General features: G+C 47.5%; 1 protein-coding gene across 2 annotated transcripts in view; it reads right to left on the bottom strand.

The window, feature by feature from the left end:
• The window catches only part of Hivep3 (HIVEP zinc finger 3), a 311,747-nt gene that overhangs the window by 22,235 nt on the left and 267,621 nt on the right, over positions 1–21,891 (bottom strand). For both annotated transcript variants that reach the window (XM_051188659.1, XM_051188660.1), the window contains exons 4-5: positions 7,466–12,968; positions 4,725–4,867 (exon numbers count right to left, since the gene is read on the bottom strand). In XM_051188659.1, the coding sequence (XP_051044616.1) occupies positions 4,725–4,867; positions 7,466–12,442 (5,120 nt within the window). In that variant the 5' untranslated portion in view covers positions 12,443–12,968. The remainder of the gene's footprint in view (positions 1–4,724; positions 4,868–7,465; positions 12,969–21,891) is intronic.

Genomic DNA, 21,891 nt, shown 5'->3' with positions numbered 1-21,891 from the left:
GTAGGAAGGAGTGAGTGGAAGTGACCCAGGGTCAACTGCTCTGGGAAGCTTTTGTCTTTTAGAGTTTTATTTTATATGTATGAGTGTTTTGCCTGCATGTATGTACATATATCATCTACATTCCTGGTACAGATAGAGGCCAGCAGAGGGCATCAGATACCCTGGAGCTGGAGGCTTTATGTTAGATGGCCACCACATACATGGGTGCTGGGAACCAAGCCAGGTGCTCTGGAAGAGCAACAGGTGCCCTAAACTGCCGAACTGTCTCTCCAGTCCCAATTTACTCACTCATTTTGAATGTATGTATGTATGTATGTATGTATGTATGTATGTACGTATGTATGTATTTATGTGCACCATGTGCATGCCTGGTGCCTGAAGAGGCTGGAAGACAGGCACTGGATTCCCTGGAACTTACAGGCCATTATTAGCCACCATGTGGAAGCTGAACCCAGCATCAAGTGCTCTTAACTGCTGAACCATCTCTTAGTCCTGCTTTGGGGGGTTTGTTTTCATTTACTTATGTTTTAAACAACTAGTAAAACCTAGCCATCCAAGGAACGATTCTGAAGCAGAAACAGACTTGAGCATGCTTATTTGAATGATGTGAGGTCCTGGCTGGTTGGGAAAGGTGGGCAGGAGCTCTCCCTGGGAACAAAAGGTTCTTCCCTCAGCATAGCATCCGGTCCTTCTGACACAGGCCTGCTGGTGAGGAAGTGGGTCTTGGAGCCTCCTTACTCTACCTTTAGGGAGTAGGGAGCTCAGCTCACAGTGAGGCTGGAGTACCCCTTCTCTGTGTGCCAGTTCCAAGCTAAGACTGGCTGTTCCTTGCTAATGGCCAACTCTCCGAGGGCCTCCCCAATGGAGCTGGTCTCCCTGAATCTCACTAGCTCCATTCATCACTTATCTAGACTTCAGCACACACAGCCAATCTGGTCAGGGCATGGACAGCCGCTGCTGTTATCCAGGTACTTCCTACTCATCTCAGGAGCTTCTTCTATGCCAGCCACAGGGCTGAGTTCCCAGCTTCCCTTGCAGCAAAGACACTTGAGTTAGAACAATGTAGGCATTGCACTCAGGGAACAATATAACTCTGTGTGTGCAAACACTGCTTCACAGAGAGAACCCTTCCATAACATTAAGGCAAATATATGCAAGGTTCTGGGTGTAATCCAGCACGGTGCCCATGGGTACTCCCAGACACTACCCAGAAAAGGCAGGCTTTGTTCAGGTGTTGAAGTGGCTGGGGAAACCAAGAGGGGATCAGAGGCTGGGACATTAAGGCAGTCCACAAGGGTGAACACTGTGTGCAAAGCATTGCCCTAGGACCAAATCAAGAGACTTGGTATAGTATCATGGAAATTATCTATAGTGTGCAAAGGCAGGGACCTCAGAGATTCACTGGACAGGGCTAGTGCTCATTGTTGAAGGTCAGATGGATTTGGCAAAGGACAGGGTCCACAGGCAATAGAAGGTGACATAAATATGAAATGTTAGACTACCAGGCTGAGTTTAAACTGGATTCTGCAGATGGGAGCCACAGAAGGCTATGCAGGCAGATGCTCAGTGGCACTGGGAGATTGGAGGGCAGGATGCAGAAACAGAGAAAGAAGCCATTGTGAGCCACTGACTACTTCACATGCACACCAGAGTTTGGAGACTGACTGGAATCCAGGGAGAAGGTGTCTGAGGTGACACTGAGGTTTGTGTGTGATGGTTTCATTATCTGAAGTCTGCAGGTTGGAGAAGATGCTAGGTGAGGTGGTTTGAATGAGAATGACCCCCACATTTGAATGTTTGATACCCACTTGGGGGACTGTTTAGGAAGGTTTAGGAGGTAAGGCCTTTTGGGAGGAGATGTGTCATTGGGAGTGGGCTTTGAGATTTTAAAGACCCACCCCTGGCCTAATTGTGTGTGTGTGTGTGTCTGCCTGATGCCTATAGATAAGATGTGAGCTCTCAGATACTGCTGCAACACCATGCCTCCTGTCTGCTACCATGATGGCCATGGACTCACCCTCTGACACTCTAAACAAGTCCCAATTCAGTGCTTTATTTTGTAAATTGCCTTGGTCATGGTCTATTTACAGAAAAGTAATTAAGGCACTATTGAGTGGGAAGCATGAGATTTGCTGGGCTGTGCTGAGTTTGAGGAGGTCTCATAGGTGAAGATGCCAGAGGCATCCAAAGCAAAGGCCAGGAGCTCAGGAGTAAGGACCCAGCTGTGGCCCTTGATGCTGCAGCAACAGTGATGGGAGTGTTTAAGCTGAAGAGTTGGCTGATGTCAACAAGGAAGACAATCTTGGCAAGAACGAGAATCTCAGTGGTCCCTCGGAGAGCTCTGACCAGCCTATCTCATATGCAAGGGCCACATGTCACACCACTCCGGCCACACCACCCAGCTTGACCCCGCAGCTCTGGGAAGCCCTCGGTGGCCACTGTGAACAGCACAACACTACAGGTCCCCACATCAGCAACAGGCTTTGTATTGCTGCTTTGGTCTGGTCCACAGGTATCTTAGGAACTGAATGACAGTTTGATACTAATTGGGTCACTATTACTTCTAGCGCAAAGCACCTACAAGGCACAGATTAAGTCTATCTTCCATGATGAATTGATTAATAGATCAACTGCCAGACTGAGGGTTAAGTAAAAGGGTGAGGGGAATGTGGCTTGTGATCCAAAGACTTGAGGAAGCCAGACACACACAGAACCTGTCTTTCAGCAATTGGCTTATTAGCTTATTGCACCTGCATGGATACCACGGAGAAAACTAACCAGTGGCAGATGCATGGAAAACAGACCAGAGTTCACCCAGTGTTACTGACTGGCTGTTTTAGTTTTCCCAGGCACAGATATGACTAAGATTGTCCTTCCCACCTCCCAAGGTCTGAGACTACACAACTCTCCATCATCGGTGGACGAGAGCCCAGTGCACAGGAAGGTGCATTAGCAGTGCATTAGTGCACTGTTCTAACCCCCTTCTTCTCTGGACCTTTCCTGGAATCAGTGAGCAGGTCTCATTGCAGACCCCTCTCCAGTATGTATTGCAGTGAAACAGGGTGTTGCAAGGGTTAAGAAAAGAAAAAGAAGAAAGCACCGAGGTTAAGAAAAAGCCTTTAATGAGAACAGGTGATGGGCCTTAAGGATGTGTTCAGCGTCCTGCAATAGGTCACCCTTGGTGACAGGCGAGACTTGGTCAGTCCTGGTCCCATCCATGAGATGCTGGAGGTGTCCTCAGATATGTCTTGTTTCCACATTAGCAAATACTCCTAGTGGGTAACACCTACCCCATGAAAGAAGAGGGTTCACCAGAAGCAGGGATAGGAGGCACCGCAGAGCTAGGGTGGGAAGTGGGGGGTAGGGTGGGTAGTTGAGTTGAGGGTGGAAAGGATCTGATTGTTTATACCATGTGACTAGTTGGAGGAGTGAGGTGCCTCCCCTAGCCAAGAGCAGAGTGAGGTGCCTCAGATAGAGACCAAGGTCTAGACACAGGTGAGGGACCATCAAATGCCACACAGCCCCTCAGATCCCAGATGGTCCTGGAATACGAGGGAGGAGGGCACAGCTACCCAGCCTGGAGCTTGGGACCTGGTGGCATGAGAGCACATAGCCACACGGGGGCACTCTAACCTAAAGCAGGCACAGAAAGCCATGGTTCCCAAGTGGAAAGAGGGTCAGAGCTCTGAAGCACCTCTGGCTCTGCTAGTGTTAAAGGAGCCACTTTTGGTATTGTGGGTGTGCTTCAGGGTTGTTCACCATCTCCTGACCCTGCCTTTTCAAAACCACTTCCTGCTCCTGAGAGCCCCTCTAGCCGCTACAAAGTGCCAAACTGGGAAGCTTAGCAGTTTACTTCTCCATCCTACTTCCCCAGAGCCTCCCACACCTGTCACTGTATGACCCCATGAAACAGTCACCTGCAGGTGTTGGGGAACAAGAGTCCCCAGGGATGGCCTGTGTTGTCGGAGGCTCCTGGAGATTGCTGTGATCAGGACTGTATAGAATTGGTACCACCCTGATGACAACAGGGACACAGACACAGGACCCCAAGACAGACACCATGCTACTTGTTCACAAACACGTGGCCACACAGAACACAAAGTGCACAAAGAACTTCCGAAAAGTACAAATTGCCACAAAGACCAGGTGTCCTAGAGCCTGGAACTCGTGAGGGTAGGGTACAGTATGGATGTGTCCCAGACTGGCAAGCTCCAATGCCTGTAGCTTAGCAGGTTCCCAAAGATGAACACCACAGGAAAATAGCCAAGGATGAGACTCAACACAAACAATGAGTCCTGGGCCTGCCAGTGGACAGGGCGGTGAATAGTGTGAAGGGTGTGTGCAATGACTCTTTGGCACCATGAGAAATGGGATGTGGCCAGGGTGGCCTTGGCAGGACAGAGGCAACACACCCTAAAGGAAACTATAGTCCAAACTGTGGCTGGGGACTCTATATCACCTCAATGCTGGACTGAGAATCTGGAGAGGATCTGCAGACACAGACAGGGCTGGAGAAAGACCTTGGCTCCTTCAGATCCCCACCAAGGATCCCAGTGGCATTTGCAAAAACAGATGGTCTGGGAGACCCAAAATGTAGAGAGGTGCTGTGGGAACTGCAGGCACCTGTGGGCATCACACATCCAGGAGCTGCCAGCCACCTCTGTGCATAGGTGGTGGGATGTCTCCACACCGGAAGCCGACTGCAAATAAAGCATGAACCTTACCCTCCTTCGAAGATCTTGACCCTCGCCGGCTCTCCTCTCTTGGAAGTGGGAGTACCCTCCTCTGCCTTCCCTTGCTTTTCTTCCTTCTCTACTCTAGCTGGGTCTTTTTGGCTTTCTGGGGGAAGCAGCGACGGGAGGTGCACCTGAAGGGGAGGACAAGATTGGTTAACCTTGCATGCAGCGTCAAGTTCAGAAACACACTTGCCCACATGATCTTCTGCTTTCACCCAGTTCTCCTCCATAAATTCTAGGTCTGGCCACAAGGGACAAAGTCCCCCCTTCTCATGCTCCTTTCCCCCCTGAGAGGCATAGGTGGATCTTCGTGTTCTGTGCAGGCCTTGGAACCTTTGGGGATATGTCTAATTCACCTTGGTCACCTTGGCACTCAAAACAGGATCAAAAGGACAAAGAATGGCTGAAGAAATAAGTGAAGGCTTGGCTCTGCCTCACAGATTAACTGTGGTTATCTAAGTGTTAGATAAATGACATTTTCAGAATGGCTAAGGGAAGACAACCATCAGCTGAGTGTGCAGAAGAACATGAACTATAGCCAGGCACAGGTTGGGTAGTGGGTGGGAGTGATCCTCCCATCACTGGAGACATGCAAATGAAGGCATGGGGTGGGTTTGCAGAAAGGCCTCAGTTTGTAGATCACACAGTTATGTTAACGTGTGATATTTGTGGACTTTAGGCAGGAAAATTTTGAACAAAATTGACAATTCCAAGGAAATGTCTGCAAGTTTCAGCTCATTTTAGGAATGCAGCAGGCTGAAGAAATTACTATCAAACTCAGAGACAAAAACCTAACACTCCTTTTATCTTCTGTGCCTACAACACCTCTCATCAGGAAGGGGAACAGCTCAGACATGTTTCAAAGGGTTTAGGAGTGAGCTCTGGTTCTGAATCTGATCTTTGCTATTTACTGTGTGACCCCCACACAAGTTACTTGGTCTCTCTGAACTTTGATCCTTTTACCTACTGTCCCCTAGTTTCCCAAGGTGTTATGACAATGAAAGTAAAGTTTAGTACAGTCTCTGGCATACAGCAGGCACTCCAAAAGTTATAAGTATAGTTACACTGGCATCCTGGCAATAGCCACAGTTTAGGGTAGTTATAGCAAAAGTGGAAATCCTGTTCAGAAATGTCCATGGACTGACAAAGACATCAGAGAATAAATGTGGAAGACAGTTTGTGAAGAATATCCAGCTGAGCTCAGGGCACCTCTGATGTAACTCTCACCCTCATGATGAAAGCAGAAAGTATGAGCATCCAGGAAGCTGCAGACCCAGTTCTGCTTCCAGGTCTACAATAGGAGTGAGGGTCCAGTGTCTCTGTGGCATTTGGTCAAAGCACCTCATTGGAATGGCTACTTGTCAACATCATAATCATTAAATTTGCAATTATCTTTCAGGAGTTTCATTCCTCCAGCAACTAAAAAGTGAAATAGACTTTTTTTTTTTTTTTTTTTTGGTAGCCAGATAGGTCTGAGTTCAAACTCTGAATTTGCCAAATGTTTGCTCCAAGTCCTTGACTACTTTTTGCCCCTGACCCCAGGTTCCCTCATCTGTGGAATGGAGGTGACATTCACTGCTTTACAGAGGGAGGTCAGCAGTGACTGGGTCCCAGGGTCCAGCACAGGACTTGGCACCGAATAAGACTATTTGTCACTCCACAAATTCCAGGTATGGCTAGAATGTGAAAGGTCCCCATATCAGCTGGCGATGTAGTTTGGGAAAGTTGTACACTTTTAGGAGGTAGATCCTCACTGGAGGGTGTGGGTGGCTGTAGGGAGGACCGTGAGGAATTTATAACCTGGCTCTACTTATTTATTTTCTGCTTCCTGAACGTGGAGGCAATGCAACCAGGCAGCATCCATTGCCTTTCCTGCCATGATGAATTGTATCATTCTGAAACTATAAGCCAAAATGAATCTTTTCTCCCTTAAACAGCTTGTGTCAGGGCATTTTGTCACATTAGGCCAGCACAGGTCTTGACCTAGTATATCTGTATATTGTTCTTATGCAAATTGAAACTGTTGAATTTCAAATTTGTTAAATTAGCTAGGAAACTTTATTGCATAGCTCCTGAAGTAGTCCAGGTCAGAGGTCATGAAGGAATAAATATGAGCTGTTCTGAGAGCCTACTGCTACTCTGAAGCTCAGATGGCTCAAACTGTGAGTGTCACTGCCTCCTACAGGTGGAGAGATGCACTGCATCCCAGTTTTATGTGCTATCTTACAGGAAAGGGACTATTTCAGGAGCAGTTTGTGTCAAATGTGGAAATGGGATGATTTTAAGGGGTAGTAGAGAATAAAAACAGCAGATACAGGTAAAATAGGAAAAGCAGGAAGAAACTAGTAGGGCAAGGAGAACCTTATGGGATAGGAGTGGAATAAAGTTTTAAAAAGATTGTCAAAAGCATCCCACCAATAAAATTTCCCAACTATGTCCTTTGGAAAATTTCTCTTTACTTTGCTGAGATTAAACTTTCTATTTTAGAGTAGAAGCTTGTGGGAAAGTAGGGAGACTTTGCTGATAACATTATTCTAATTATGTTAGGAACACTACAGCAGAGAAACCCAACGAACATGTTTTCTTGTAAGGTCACAACTCCCAGAGAGAAAAATCTGCACCACACCCCCCTTTCCAGTTTCAGCTACAAACTTAGCACAAAGACAATGTGGCCTTAAAAGCTCAGCACAATCTTTGGCATTTGATGACAAGAACAAGGCTGAACTTACCTCTGTCATGCGGGGCTTTCGGGAACTGGATGGCACCAGCTTTTCTGCCTCAGGATGTGGAGCTGTGGCCATGGTGTATGTCTCTCTGCTCACTTTTTGCTTAGATCTCAGAAGGGACAAAGCAGCTTTAGTGGAAACCCCTGGAAGGTTGGGGTTGTACAAACTTATGCACCAACCAGCGTAAACAGAGGACCTCCTATCTGCATGCTGGATGTGATTTGGCTTAATGTAGTTTAAATAGCACCAACTGACATTAGTGGTCGTGTGGAGGCTGGGGAACTGCAGTACCTTCTTTGAGTCCGTACCTTCTTGGAATTTGGCTGGTTTGGGAGAAGTGTCTGACAGAGGCAGAGAGCTAGGGGGTGCCAGGGGAGGAAGGTCAGGGTGCTCCTTTGGATCTTCTTTCTTTATACTCAATGGAGGCAGCCCTCTTCGGTGACCTTTGCTAGATGGTTGAGCATATTCCTTCAAAGCTTCTGAGCCTGGCGCTGGCCCATGGGCCAATGGTGGATGAGAGAGGGGAGAAAGTTCTTTTGGGTCAGATGGATCTGAAGGCAGGCTGGACAGTGTTTCTGTCTCCCTCCTGCTCTGGCCTTGGCTGCCCACATAGGGCTTCTCTGTCCTCTGCCTGTCCTCTGTACTGGTCAGCACCACGCTGCAGGTGCTCACCAGCTCCAGTTTTTCATCTGCCTTGGAAGCCTCCTCCTCCTTTACCCTTTTCTGCTGCTGTGTTTCCATGGTAAGTTCAAGACTTCCAGCTGGAGAGAGGACACGCTTGCTTCCACCGGCTGTAGATGAGCACCCCTCCAGGCTCAGAATGCCCTCAGAGGACAGCGAAGTGCCTTTCCTTTCAGGCACTCTCAGATATGGTGTCTGGAAACTTCTGCTTTGCTCCTTACTTATAGTAGATGGTCCAGGTCCAGCTTCATATACATTAGCTCCACACACAGTCATCCCTTTGGAAGAGGGTTCCTCATACTTGGTAAGAGCCATACTTGCTGAGCTGCCTTGAGACTGTGTGACCAAGATCTGAGACAAGGTGGTGTACATGGCGCTCCCATAGGACGGCATGTGGGTCTGGATGCGCACAGGAACAACCAGTGACACCATAGCATCTGGACAGGCAGGCAGGGCCGATGTTGGGGCTGCTGTGGGAGCTGGGGAGGTGGCTGGGGGAGTCACGAGGGGCAGCTGGATGTCACTGCTGTATCCTGTGCTGCTGGAGGGGCCAGAAGATTCTGCTGCCAGAGGGGCCAGGGTGGTTTTGATTGGGGGCAGGTGGCTTTCTATTTCACCAGGGAGTTGCAATGCAAACTGGGACTGCAGAGGCAGAAAGTATCCAGAGAGGGTTGAGGAGACAGGACATGGCATGGGGAGGAAAGAAGGGGGCTGCCGGAAGGGGATATCTGCAGGGTGAGGCAGGAGCTGGGGGAGATGGAGCTGGCTGGGGTGTAGCACAGTAGGCTGCAGAGGAAGTGGTGGGGCTTGGAACAAGGAAGGTGGGAGTGGGGGCATAGAGTATGGTGAGGAGAGCATGTTGGCCATTGCTTGAGTGGGGAAGAATTCAGAGGACTGTTCTTGCTCCTGAGGCAAGAGGTGCTGCAAGGAGAAGAGGGAGACTGGTGGGGGCAACTGGGTGCCAGGAGATCGGAACACTTGCAGGGCTTCTGTGTAGGGTGGGCTGGACTCCAGTGGGGGCCTGTCCTGCATCTGGCTCTTGCCTCCCGAAGGCCCGCCTTGTGTGGTAGCCATGGGGATCTGGGGCACAGAGCTTTTGGTGGAAGGCTTGCTGGCTGAGGGCTCCTCACTGCTCTCTTGTTTTGCCTTGGGGGTGGTCTCCAGCTCTGCTTCTGGAGGTCTGCTGAGGGAGGCCTGTCTCACCAGAAAGCATTTTCTTCTTTCTGGTGGAGCGGCTGGGGGTGGTGGAGCTGCAGGCACTGCTACAGATGGTCCTGTTGGGGACAAGCTGCCATAGTCAAAGGATTTGCTTCGGGTCTCAGTCATGTGTGAGGAATGGGGCATGTTGGGGCTCTGCTCTGAGGCTGACCTCCGCATCTCTCGGGCATGCGGGTGGTGGCTGGGGACAGTCAGCATGTGGGTGCCCAAGGGTTTGCAGCGCGTGTCTAATGAGGGCCCAGGGGTGTCAGCTTTTCCATGATCCTCCCTGTCAAATGAAGCTGAACGGCTGGAACCACTCAGAGAGATGTTGCTCTCCTGGCTTGGACTTCGAGACAGAGGCACAGAGGACTCAAAGCTGGACTCCCCTGAGGACTGTGCCATCTCAGCTAAGCGGAGTCTCTTCTTCTTGGGTGGCAGCTTCTCAGCTGGGAGCTGTGCCAGTGTCTGGCTGCGCTGGGGCCACTGGAATTCCTCCGTCTTCTCTGGTTCCTTTGGCGGTGGCTCGGGCTCTGTGTCTGGCCTGTCCGGCTCTTCTGTCACCAGGATCTCTGGAACTTGAATGTTGGGCTGGCGGACCAACCTCGGCTGCAGGGAATGAGCCGAGCGTCCATGCGGGGCAGGTGGTGGGGATGAGAACTGGGCCAGGGGCTTGTCTTCTTCCAGACTGCTCGGCTGCTCCAGTGGGTCGGACTTCTCAAAGGAGCTGGTGTGCTGGATGACGGAAATCTCTTTGGACATTGTTCTCCTCTCCTTCCCTGGTTCCGATCCAGTCCCTGGCTTTGGAGTCCTTGACTGGAAGCTTATGGGTCCTTCTACAGAGGGAACTGATTTGCTTGGTTCTGCTGGTGACTTGGTGGACTCCAAGGGAAGGCTGCTTCGAGCTGGGTCTGATGGGCCAGGGCTGCCAAAGGTAGGCGGTTCCTCCTCATCCCCAAGGCTCTTTTCCTTTCGTCTTTTTCTCAGTGGAGTGAGTTCTAAGGTGGCCCCAAGTTTATAATGCATCATCTGGGACCAAGGCTCAGGCTCAGCCTGTGCCTTTTCCACATCATGAGCACCTGCAGAGTGGGCTTTTGTGATTTGGAGCTCAGAGCAGTAGTACTTCTTATGAGCTTCATAATTATCTCTCTTCTTGTACCGAGCACCACAGATGTTACATTCATAGCTCACGCCCTTTGTTTTCAACCCTTTCTTGGTCTTTTTGGTAAGGTCGCTTTCCTTGGATTCTGGGTCATCAGGGGGCTTGGAGGTGGGGTCTTTGCTGCTTGGTCCAGGCTCCTCGGAACTGTACTCACCTCCCAAAGGTAGTTCAATGGCTGGCTGGCGTTTCAGCATCCGTGGGTGGGAGGTAAACATGGGACTGCTGCGGCTGGGGGCTTCGGGATCAGCAATGTGGTCATCGAAGGAGTAGCTCCCACGGAAGATGTGGTGGGGGGTGCTGATGGTGCAGGCAGCAGAAGGCATTGAGTGACTTCTCAGGAGAGGCACAGGGTGCGTGGAGCTGGGCGGGTGCTGGAGGCTCAGCAGCGTTTGCTCCGGTTTGGTCTTCTCCCCATGGGACAATAGTGACTCCCTGGATTTTGGGGACTCCATGCTGCTGCGCCTGGTCAGGGAACTCCTTCTGGGTTTCACACTGTCAATCTCACTGGTGTCCACCACAGCCTCATTAATGGTGATGAGCTTGGTGATGTGTTCAATCACCTGTGTCCGCGGTACAGACAAAGGCACCAAACTGGGCTTGTCTTCAGCAGACAGGGGCAGCAGGGGCTGAGTGGAGGTGGACGCCAGCATGGAGGTCCGCTGCCCAATCCGCCCACACTTGCCTAAGATGATCTCTGCGTAGGACTTAGCATTGGTGTTGGGGGGACTGACTTGCTGCTCAGCGCTCTCAGAACGTGAGAAATACCCAGACTCCGTGCTGCCTTTGCTCCCTGGGCTCAGAAACGTCTGCTCCTCGATCAGCTTCTTCCTCTCACTCAGGCGGAGTGCCAGCTTCTGCTTGATCGTGTGTGTGTCTTCTGGTTTATGGGTCAGGGGATGCTCGGATGAGGCTTCTGCAAATTGGCTGGGGTCCTCGAGCGATGGTGCAGTGCTTGACTGGGATAAGGGGCAGCGTTCCTGGCTGGAACTCTGGCTCCCAGAGCTGTATAAGCCACTTGAGAGCAGGGGATGCTTAGATTTGGGGAGAACGTCTGTGGGGAGACCCGATGTGGTACTAGTTTCCTCTTCAGAGTCTGTGCTTTCTCCCTCGGTGGGCTCCTCAAACTCTTCCCCAGGGATCCTCTCCATTTCCAACCCAGGAGGGTACATCTCGCTGCTGGAGCCGGAAGCCAGGCCAGCTTTGATGCGGTGGGCATGGGACTTCCTGTGCTTGTAGAGGTTACTCTTGGTTTTGAAGGAGAAGCCACAGGGGCCACAGGGGTAGGGCCTCTCGCCTGTGTGTGAGCGAATGTGCTTCTGAAGCACACTGGGCTTGGCGCAGGGCCGGCTGCAGTACTGGCAGATATACTTCCCTGGCTTCTGCGGTTTCCTCTCTTTCTTGTGTGCCTCTTCTGCCGGCTTCAGGGAGACCTGCGAGGGGCGGGGCACAAAGACCTTAGGGATGCCAGGCAGGTCCTCAGGAGGAAGGATGGAAGCATGGGATGGGAGGAGCTGGCCCTGTGGAGGCAGCCCAGGGGCCACAAAGGAGCCTGAGGGTCCAGGTCTCATGGGATCAACCAGCTGCCATGTGGACCCCTCTAGGAGATGCTCTGGTTTGCCAGGGGACATGAATGCTGGTGTCAAGGGGTGCTGCGAAAGCTGTGAGATGTGGACCGAGGCCTCGATGGAGGGCCTCCGGGGAGGCTTCTGCTGCTGGCCCATTTTCTCCTGAGAGCCTTCTCTGAGAACCACCGAGGAGCCTGAGAAAGACTGTGGGGTTAAGAGCTCCTGGGTGGCACTCTCTGAGGGGGCAGCGGAACTGCTGCCTGGATACGGGGTGCTGGAAGAAATACTAGTCTGAATAGCCTCTCCTTTGGTCAGCCGCTTCCGGGGACTTCCATCAGCCTTCTTGGTGCACTTGATGCTTTGTTCAGGATCCATGACCTTCACAAGACTTCAGATACTACTCAGGGGGTTTGGGGTAGGTTGCATTTATGAATAATCCAAGTGTCCCGAGGTGTCTAGCTTTGGCCACATTGGTCAAGAGCTGTGGAAGCCAACCCCACGATGGCTTTGGGGGTTGGACTTTTTTTTTCTCTGAGTGTCAGTGGCTGCAAGTGGACTCAGAGCAGGCCCTAGGGTCCACTGTGTTCATATTGGTGTGACATGGCCCTCTACTCTGCAGACAGGAAGCACACCAGCATTTTCTGCCTGAGTGTCTGTCCTTAAAACAGTATTAAAGATGTCAGTATTGCCATTGAGTAGGATTGATTGGCAGTGACAAGTGGCCCCCACGAGTCCCCTGTGTGCTATGTGAACAGCTGAAGGTTGGAGACATGTGTCCTGTCATCTCTGGTCCTGGCTGGAGAGATGCCACACTGGATGCTAGGACAGCTCTGTTCTGGCCTCTTCTCCTCTTGAGTTCTGTATTGGAGATTAACAGCTTTGGAGAAGAAACCACGGTCTTCTATGAGAAAAATACACAAAACAAAGGAAAGAGATTTACTGAGGCCATCCACAGACTGGGCAAATGAGGTGCAGGGTTAAAGTTGGCTAAGACTCCCTGAAGATTAGCCAGAGACGTTCAAGCAGGATGCACTGCGTCACTGCCTACACAGAACCAGCGCTTCTGACATTGGTCTTGTTTCTGCTGTGGGAGGCAGATGACTGTCTTTTAGCTAAACATTACATCTTGTAAGTTTACCCCTTTTATGTTTTCAACATCTTTATTATGAAAAGAGTTTAAGGTAATTATAATAATCTACAATTAAATAATAACCAAGTAATACATTGGAACAGAGAAAATAAAAATGTGAGCAGAGAGTTAGGGTTAGTAGAGTAAAAAGAGTTTTGCTAAGCCTGTCATAAGAGCTTACAGAATTTCTATAGTTCAGCTATGCATTTTCATATATGCTTCTTGGCAGGCATGGAGAAAAGAGAAATGGGTTCTAGCATAGAAAAGAAGCCATAGAGGAAGAGAGAGCTAAGTTCTTTGCAAGAACTCAAGGGCTTCTAGGAAAGAGACTTATGTGACACTTTTTAGTCAGGGAAGGAAATGATGTAGGTCATCTCTGTCTTCAACAAGATCCTTCTAGCAAATGCAGGTAGCTGTCCATGGAAGACCACAGCTCAGTAAGCAGTATTTTCAAGGACTTAAATCTCTAGCTTAAGCAGCAGAATTCTAGAGATGAGGGGACCACAGGATGCAAAGATTGCAGAGTTTGTCCTAAGAGCCACACAATTTGGTGGCAGTGCCAGGCTTGTTCCTACTTTAGCAATGTTCCCTGTGGCTCTTGTGAGGAATGGGTACTGAAGCTTAGGGCTCCCTGTTGGTCCATAGGACACCTCTGTGTCTGCAGCAAGGAACATGGGGTGTGTAAGTCTGGATGGCAGCCCTGGCTTTTCTACTTCTGCCTGGACTTCACTGTGGTGATGGATGGGCAATGGGGGGTCTGGCTAAGGTTGGGCCCCATCCTGGTGGCACTGCCCTGCTTTTCTGATCTGAGTGAAGGGAAACAGAAGCTCCAGGGCTTCTAATGAGGAGGAGGAGATGTTGTATGCAGTACAGGGGAGAATTGCTCTCTGGGCTGGGCCTCCCAGCCTTATTCATTGTTTGTTCCAGGGAGTTGTGGGCAGCCCTCTGGGTGCTACATGGTGGTAAAGGATTGGCTGTTATTTCTGTCTCTCTGTCCTTTTGGCAGAAGGACCTGTAAACTCAAGCATTGCTTCTTCCAATGCATGGAGATCTCGCAGCATGCCTGGAAATGGTGGTGGGGGCAGTTGGCAGAGGAGGACACATTGTCTGGTACTGCAGTTTCCTTCCATTTAGCGACAAGGCTATCCAGGGACAGGTAGTGGAGGTGGGTGGGGTCTGGTGTGAGTCTTGGGGTTGGGGAGAGAGAAGATAGGATGCTGAGGGAAAGAGATGACTATTGGGCTCTCAGGCTACTCATCGGGATTACATTGCCTACCTATGTCATTAACTAGCCCATACCAGGGGTTGGGCCTAAGTTCTTCCTAGAGTTTCTTCAGGCTCCCAGAGTACACAGTTGGGGCCTCTGAGCCTCCAGGTCACACTCTGTATTCAGGGCCCCTGGGCCGTGATGGGGTCAACCAGCCAGGGCCACTCAGGGCCTCCAACTCTAGGACTGGTATCCTTTGTGTCCTGCTCTATCACATTGGAGGACAGGGGCAGGCTATTGTTGCCAGGGCATTGGAAGGGCAGTGGGCACTAAAGGTATGGATTCTGGAAGCCTCATGAACCAAGAATTCATCAGCCTTGGATCATGTCAGATTCAGATAAGATGTGAGCAGGTGTTGGTTACTCTTTAGTAGGATCTAGCTGATCCTTGTGACACAGAGATGTGAAAAACACACCTCTTTCCCACTTTCCTTGGTTCTGAGAATGTCTGAAGTGACAGAGAAAAGGCCACTTTACAAATAATTAATGAGAACACATAAATGGTCAGAACAATAGGCCAGAGTTTCAGGACTCCCTTTCAAGCAATGGAGAGGACAGATGTTCTCTACAGATGGTCACAAAATAGTCACAGGATTTATGTCATTTGCCACTGAGGCTATGGTACATCAGAAGCTAAATGATAACCGTGAGGAGAATCTAGTTTTCAACAGCTAATTGGTTAACATATCAGGCCAGCCTGCACCCATTCTGGAAGATTCCATAGGCTTGACTGTGTAAACAAGGAAGCAATCAGAGCTCCCTGGGTTTAGAGCCATCAAGATCTCAGGGTAAAGCATGTAACAGAGACACCAACAGCTTCAAGGCAAAGTGGCCCGAAGCCTGAAGTGGGAATACTCCTTTGATTTTTAGTGCTACAGTCACATAGCCAGAGCCTGAAGGGGAAACCCTGAGGCTGGGGAGCAGGAACTGGGCTCTGTCAGGCCAGCTAGGCTACTGCCCTGTCAGAACAGCAGCTGGGATCCATTTCAGGCACCAGGCTGAGGTGCTAGGGCAACAGCCCAAGTGTGATAAAGTTGAGGTGAGGTGGAGACAGGGGCTCCATGCCCAGGGAGCTGTTATGCAAACTGAACCCTAGACTTGACGGTTCTAACAAGGTTCTTTCTAGTAATTACCTTACACTGAAGCCCCCTCCCCAGTATACCAAAGTGTGGTCACAAGTTTTACGGCTGGCCAAAAAAACATGCTGATCTCAAATTGCCAGGACAGCAAACCTTTCCGATTTCAATATCTGGGAATCCAGGGCTCCAGGCCACAGGGTGGGCAGGATGTGAGCAGTAAATATTCTCACTTCATAACATGCCATATTATCAGTGTCCCCTAAAGATGTCTGTGTGGTGTTTGTGTTCACACTTGTGAATGAGTAAGACTGAGTGGCTACTCACACTGTCAGATGGCAGCTAGATGGGGCAGACACGATGTGGTCAGAGAGCCACAGCAGAAAGCCAGATCAGAGTGAGGTCATGGAGAGCTCGCTCCACAATGTCCTTCTGCCTCAGACTCCAAAGCAACAAGCTGGTCAACTAGGACTACAGTTCCCTAAACAATGAGCAAAAGAAACCTTTCCTCTTTTAGCCTTACCTTTACCTCAGGCATTTTGTTATAGTAAGCAAAACTAATAATTAACCTCAGAGTGTAAGTCACTTGGATCATATTTGTTCCTGTAATAATAAATAGGGGTCCACTCTTCACTATCTGGGAGACTCTTAAACAATTTCCCTTGGACAATTGACCTTCATTGTTTAAATTCACCTCACATAATTCTGAGATCTAGAGAGAGGGCTTTTGATTTCTGAGTGCCGATCAAACATTACAATCTGTTTTCCCAGAGGGGAATGCTGGGAAAGCCTAGGTAGGTTGTGTTGGGTTGTGATCTGCCTTCCTGGGAGAACCAGGGGTCAATGCGAACCTATTATCATCAGAGAGGTTGAAGTCTCTGGTGAAATCCATGGAGCAAGGATGAAGCCAGAGCTCGCTGTCTTGCTTAGGTCACCCTGGGATACTGGTGCAAGGATAAGAGGAGATGATGGCATGCACCCATGTTCTGAGTCTGGACTGGGCTGCATTCCTGGTCATGTTAGGACTGTTCTTAGGGATTTGAGTAAACCAGCTCATCTATTATTCACAACAACCCTGCCACCGAGCTGCCTTTGCCACGCCTGTCTTACATATTAGGAAACAGAGGCACAGAATCACAAAGCTTCCTAGTATCAGAACCCACAGCCAAGTCAGGGCCACTAGATGCCTTCTTCAGGGAGACCCTGCAGGGCTTGGGCCACACAGCTTTGCAGGCAGGACTCATCTCAGAATTCAAGTACTAACTCGGAGGGCAAAGTTTGCCACTCCCAGCAGCCTTTCTTCCTGCCACGAGGGCTGGCCTTGTTAAGAATGTCTTTGTGTTTTCTTTTACCTGGAAAAGTGTCTACCATGCTGACATCTTGCTCCTGTGACTCTGAAAAGAAACCAGCATTGGGTCAACAGCTCATCTCAGCTTGGACCTGGTGAAGCCTGTATGTCTGAGGCTAATTCATCGACCAGGTTGCCTATTGTTATCTATCTAGTTAGCACACCACCCTCCTAGCTTGTCATTTATTTATATCTGCCTTTTTCAGAAGCATCCAAAGTGATGTCTGGACACCTGAGAGAACTCAGTGGGCATTTGTGAACTTCAGTTGACCTATTTTATCTTCAATGAGCCAGGAAGTGTTAGCAAGTAGACCCTGGGGAAAAAAAACAAGCTTGTTGAGAGACTGGGTCAGACCCATGTCTTCTGGCCATTGTGCTCTGCCAGGACCTCTGCCTGGAACAAACCTGGATTCCACAAGCCTGCATGACTGTCATCTTCCAGCAGGCCTCCAGCTGTCTTCTGACCACATTTTGTTCCATTGGCAGTGGTACAAAAGGCACATATATCTACAAGCTGCCGAGGTAGTTAGGGTTCTCCTGTCTACCATGAAGGGCAACATATAGAACATGTTACAACAGGGCAAGTGGAGAGATGGCTCAGTGGGTAAGGGTGCGTGCTGCCATGCCATATGACCGGAGGTCAATTTCTGGAACCCCCATGGTAGAAGGAGAGAATCAATGTTCACAAATTGTCCTCTGATATCCACATATATACCTTGGTACATATGTGCCCACACATGTACACATGTAGAAGATAGATACATGCAATAATATTCTAATTAAGAAAAGAACACATGCTCTTGTGGTGGCACATGCCAGTATGATTTTCTGAGGGAGGAGGATCACAAGGTCCAGGCCAGCCTGGGCTACACATTAAAAAAAGAAACAGACAACAACATTTACCACACACACACACACACACACACACACACACACACACACACACGCACATGCACACACGCACACACACAGAGGTATGCAGGTGGGTGCATACACATAGATGCACATACGTTCTATAGTATACTAGAAAGGCAGATCACTGATGTTTACTGTACATCTCCTCAGTGAACAAGGGAATTGTCTACATTTTCTATCTTCCCACCTGTGTGGCAGGTGGACATTACAATTCTAGAAGTGGCATGCAGCCATGATCACTCTGCTGCAGATAATACATAGCTCTGATTATCTGCTCCATCTCAAGTATTACGTGAACCTTCCTAATACAGAGCCAGTCCAACTAAGAATGGCCAAAGTTGACTCCAAATGGAAACAAGACCTCAGCACAGCAAAAAGAAAAACCTAAATTATAGAACTCTTAGAAGAAGACATGCAGGAAAAGATTTGTGGTATTGGAACTAGAAATCTTTAAAAGTACAACACAAAGCAAAACAAAAATTAAACTGTATGACCTTAAGATCAATAACTCCTATATGTCAAAGGTCAAATCAACAGAAAGGGGTGAAAAATCTATAGAATGAGAGAAAACGTTTGTAGCTATATCTCTGACAAAGAACCAACACCACGCACATATAAAGAACATCTACAAGTGCTTCAGTTCCTTAGAATGGCTAAGGACTCCAACAGACATTTCTTTGAAGATCCCAAATGACCAATAAGCATAGGAAAAGATGCCTACTTGACCGATTATTAGAGAAAAGGAACTCAAGCACAGAACCCAATATCATCTCACTTACGTTAGTTAACAATGCTTCTATCAAGAAAGGAAGAGTGTAAAATGGCTCAGTGGGTAAAGTGCTTGCTGAGTTCAGGTCCCCAGTACCTGTAGATATGTCAGGCAAGCTGCCTGAAATCCCAGACCTCACAAGGTAGAAACAGAAGACCCCCAGAGCAAGCTGGGGCTAGTTAAAATTAGCCCAATATGCAGGCTGTGGGTTCAATAGGGGATCATGCCTCAATATACACAGTGAGAGTGATCAAGAAAGACACCCGACATCAACCCCAGGCCTCTACATGTACACATACCTACACATACATATGTGCCCACCTACAGGTGGACACATGTACATGCATGCACACATCCACACACATAAAACGTGTTGACAAGAATGAAGAGAAACTGCAAAATTGTTATGCATTGTTGGGAATGAATGATATTCAGCCTATTATAGAAAACAGAGGGGCAAAAGATTAAGCACAGAATTATGAGGCTGGTGAGATGGCTCAGTGGGAAAAGGCACTTGCTCCCAAGCCTGATAATTTAATGTCAATCTCTGGTATCCAAATGATATTAGAGAAAAGTGACTCCTACAAGTGGTCCTGTAGTCTTCACATGTGCATGTATATACTCGTGTGTGTGTGTGTGTGTGTGTGTGTGTGTGTGTGTGTTGGAAATTCAAACTCAGGTTTGTGATGTAAGCATTTTATCCACTGAGTCACCTCCCCTAAGCTCCCCAAATAGCAATGCTTTTAATAGGAGCAAGAAAGAAGGAACTTATCTTAACAGCCAGTCCACACATGCTGTGAAGTTTCTCTCTGTGACTATGAGATCCATTTTTAGGTTTTAAAATTAAGTCTTTAATCCATTCTGAGTTGATTTTTACAAGTATGGTGTAAGTAAGGGTTCAGTTTCATTCTTTAATATGTGGCTATCCTATCTCACATCTCACACTGTATTCTTGGTGCTCTTGTTGAAAGGCAGTTGACCATAAATGTGTAGTTTTATTTTAGTATCTCTATTCTGTTTCACTGATCTATATATCTAATACCATACTGCTTTGATTATTATAGCTTTGTAATATAATTTGCAACTAAGAGACATGATAGTTATAGTTTTTAAATTCTTCCTCATGATTTAGTTATTCTAGTTTTTTTAATTCTACATGTATTATAAAATTTCTTTTCTCTTTCTGTAAGAAAATGGGTTAGTATTTTTATAGGGTCTGAACTAAATCTGTAGATTGCTTTGGACAGTATGGACATTTAATAGCATTAGTTATTTCAGTCTATGAACATGAGATGCCTTTCCATTTGGGTCTTCAATTTTTCTTATTTAATTTTTTTGGTATACAAATCTTTCCTCTCTTCAGTTAAGTTTATTCCTAAGTGTTTTATTCTTTTGTGTAATACTGCAAACAACATGTTTTCCTACTTTACTTTTAAGATAGCTTATTGCCAGTGTTTAGACAGGTAACTGATTTCTGGGATTTTATATATTAAAACTTTACTAAATTTATTATTTATAATAATATATTATTATTGTTATTATTTATTATTGTTTATGTACATAATGGGGGAATGCCATGTATGGCAGCTGGAGGGCAACATTTTGGAGCGAGCAAGCATCTTTACCTGTCAAGCTGCCCTCTGAGGTAGAACATTGTGTATCTATCTGAACTATCTGGTCTACCTGAGGTAGAACACTATGCATCTATAGGAACTATTTTTCTACCTGAAGTTGAACACTATGTAACTATTAAGTCTGGTCTGTCTGAGGTAAAATACTGTGTATCTAGGATGTCTATCTGGTCTAACAGAAGTAAAAAATGGTATCTATGAGGTCTATCTATGGCAAGACACTATGTAGTCTATCTCAGGCAGAACACTATGTATCTGTGATAGACAAGATCTATCTTGTCTATCTGTGGTAGAACATTGTATCTGTGAGGTCTATATAGTTTATGGTGCTATCTCATTTGTTTCTATTTCATCTGTATACGTATTGAATCCATGATTAAAAGAGAAGTATTAAAGCATGTAAAGAGAAAACCAACATGGTTACTCATTAGGGAACTACACATTAAGTCAACAACCTATCTACCAGAAGACCTAACATGAAACAATCAAATTGGTACCAAGGATGACAAAGCTTTGGGCCAACATAACAAACACTTCATGTCCTACTTGACTGGCAAAACCGAATGCCAAGCACACATCTACCTCTAACCCAGAATTTCCATTCCTAGGAATATATCCTATCAAAACATATATTTGTATACTAATAACAAATACTAATAATAAAAACACTCATAGCAACTTTGTTTAGCAAAAACCCTGGAACAACTCAAATACAAAAAACAAATTGAATGGATAAGTAAATGCTGGTATACTCACACAAGAATTATTACATAGTAACAGGAAAGAACAAAGTAGTGCTATGTAGTGAGATAGTCCTTCTGTGGCACTGACCACGCCCATTGGGGGTGGAGCCATGGGCGGAAGTGACCTGTGGAAGGAGGTCGGAGAGAGAGCCGGAAAAAGCTCTCTTGCTGGCGTGACTGGGACAGGAGAGCATCGGGTTGAATTTCCTGGTGTTCATCTGTCTAGGTTGTAAGTTATTTCTCCCTGATTAAACATCTATTCGGCCTATTTGTTTATCCTGATCCTTATTTAACCGCGATAGTGCTATAAGCATTAAAAATCTAGGTCTTATAGATATAGCAGCAAGTGAAGGAACTTGGGCACAATCGACTACCAGCTGTATGACTATGTCCAATTAACTTAATTGTTGGTAAAGACTGTTTTATGGTCTTACAAAGCAGATAAGTGGTTAGGTTCTCTCTCTCTCTCTCTCTCTCTCTCTCTCTCTCTGTGTGTGTGCACGTGTGTGTGTGCGTTTATGTATGTATTTACTGGGAAGCAGCTTTCTAGACTGACAGAAATGTTCTATACCTTTATGTGGTTACATACATATTACATAGGTATATATTATACACACATACATGCACATACAAAAACTATTATAGGCTTGTGCTTATGTATGTAATTTTATGTATATTATACCTCAAGTTTTAAAAAGGTATGGACTTTGCACTTGTAAGTGGGGGCTGGTGGGATTACAAGCATGGCTTTTCAGAGATATACATCAGACACTAAAGAAAAAGTGGGATTACACCAAGAAGAAAAGGGAACTAGTATGGGCAAGTTCAGAAGACAAAGGACCCCAAGTGTGAGAGGACAGGTGGTTCAGTATGGTAAACATATTGGGTGTTGGTTCAGTGTTGTATGTACATCGGGTGTGCAGGGTTCAGGGGCAAAGCCAAGGAAA

This window comes from Phodopus roborovskii, unplaced genomic scaffold (assembly GCF_943737965.1).
Source record: "Phodopus roborovskii unplaced genomic scaffold, PHOROB, whole genome shotgun sequence".
Classification (NCBI taxonomy): domain Eukaryota; kingdom Metazoa; phylum Chordata; class Mammalia; order Rodentia; family Cricetidae; genus Phodopus; species Phodopus roborovskii.
The sequence above is the reverse complement of the archived record's forward strand: the minus strand, read 5'-3'. Positions and strand labels throughout refer to the sequence as shown.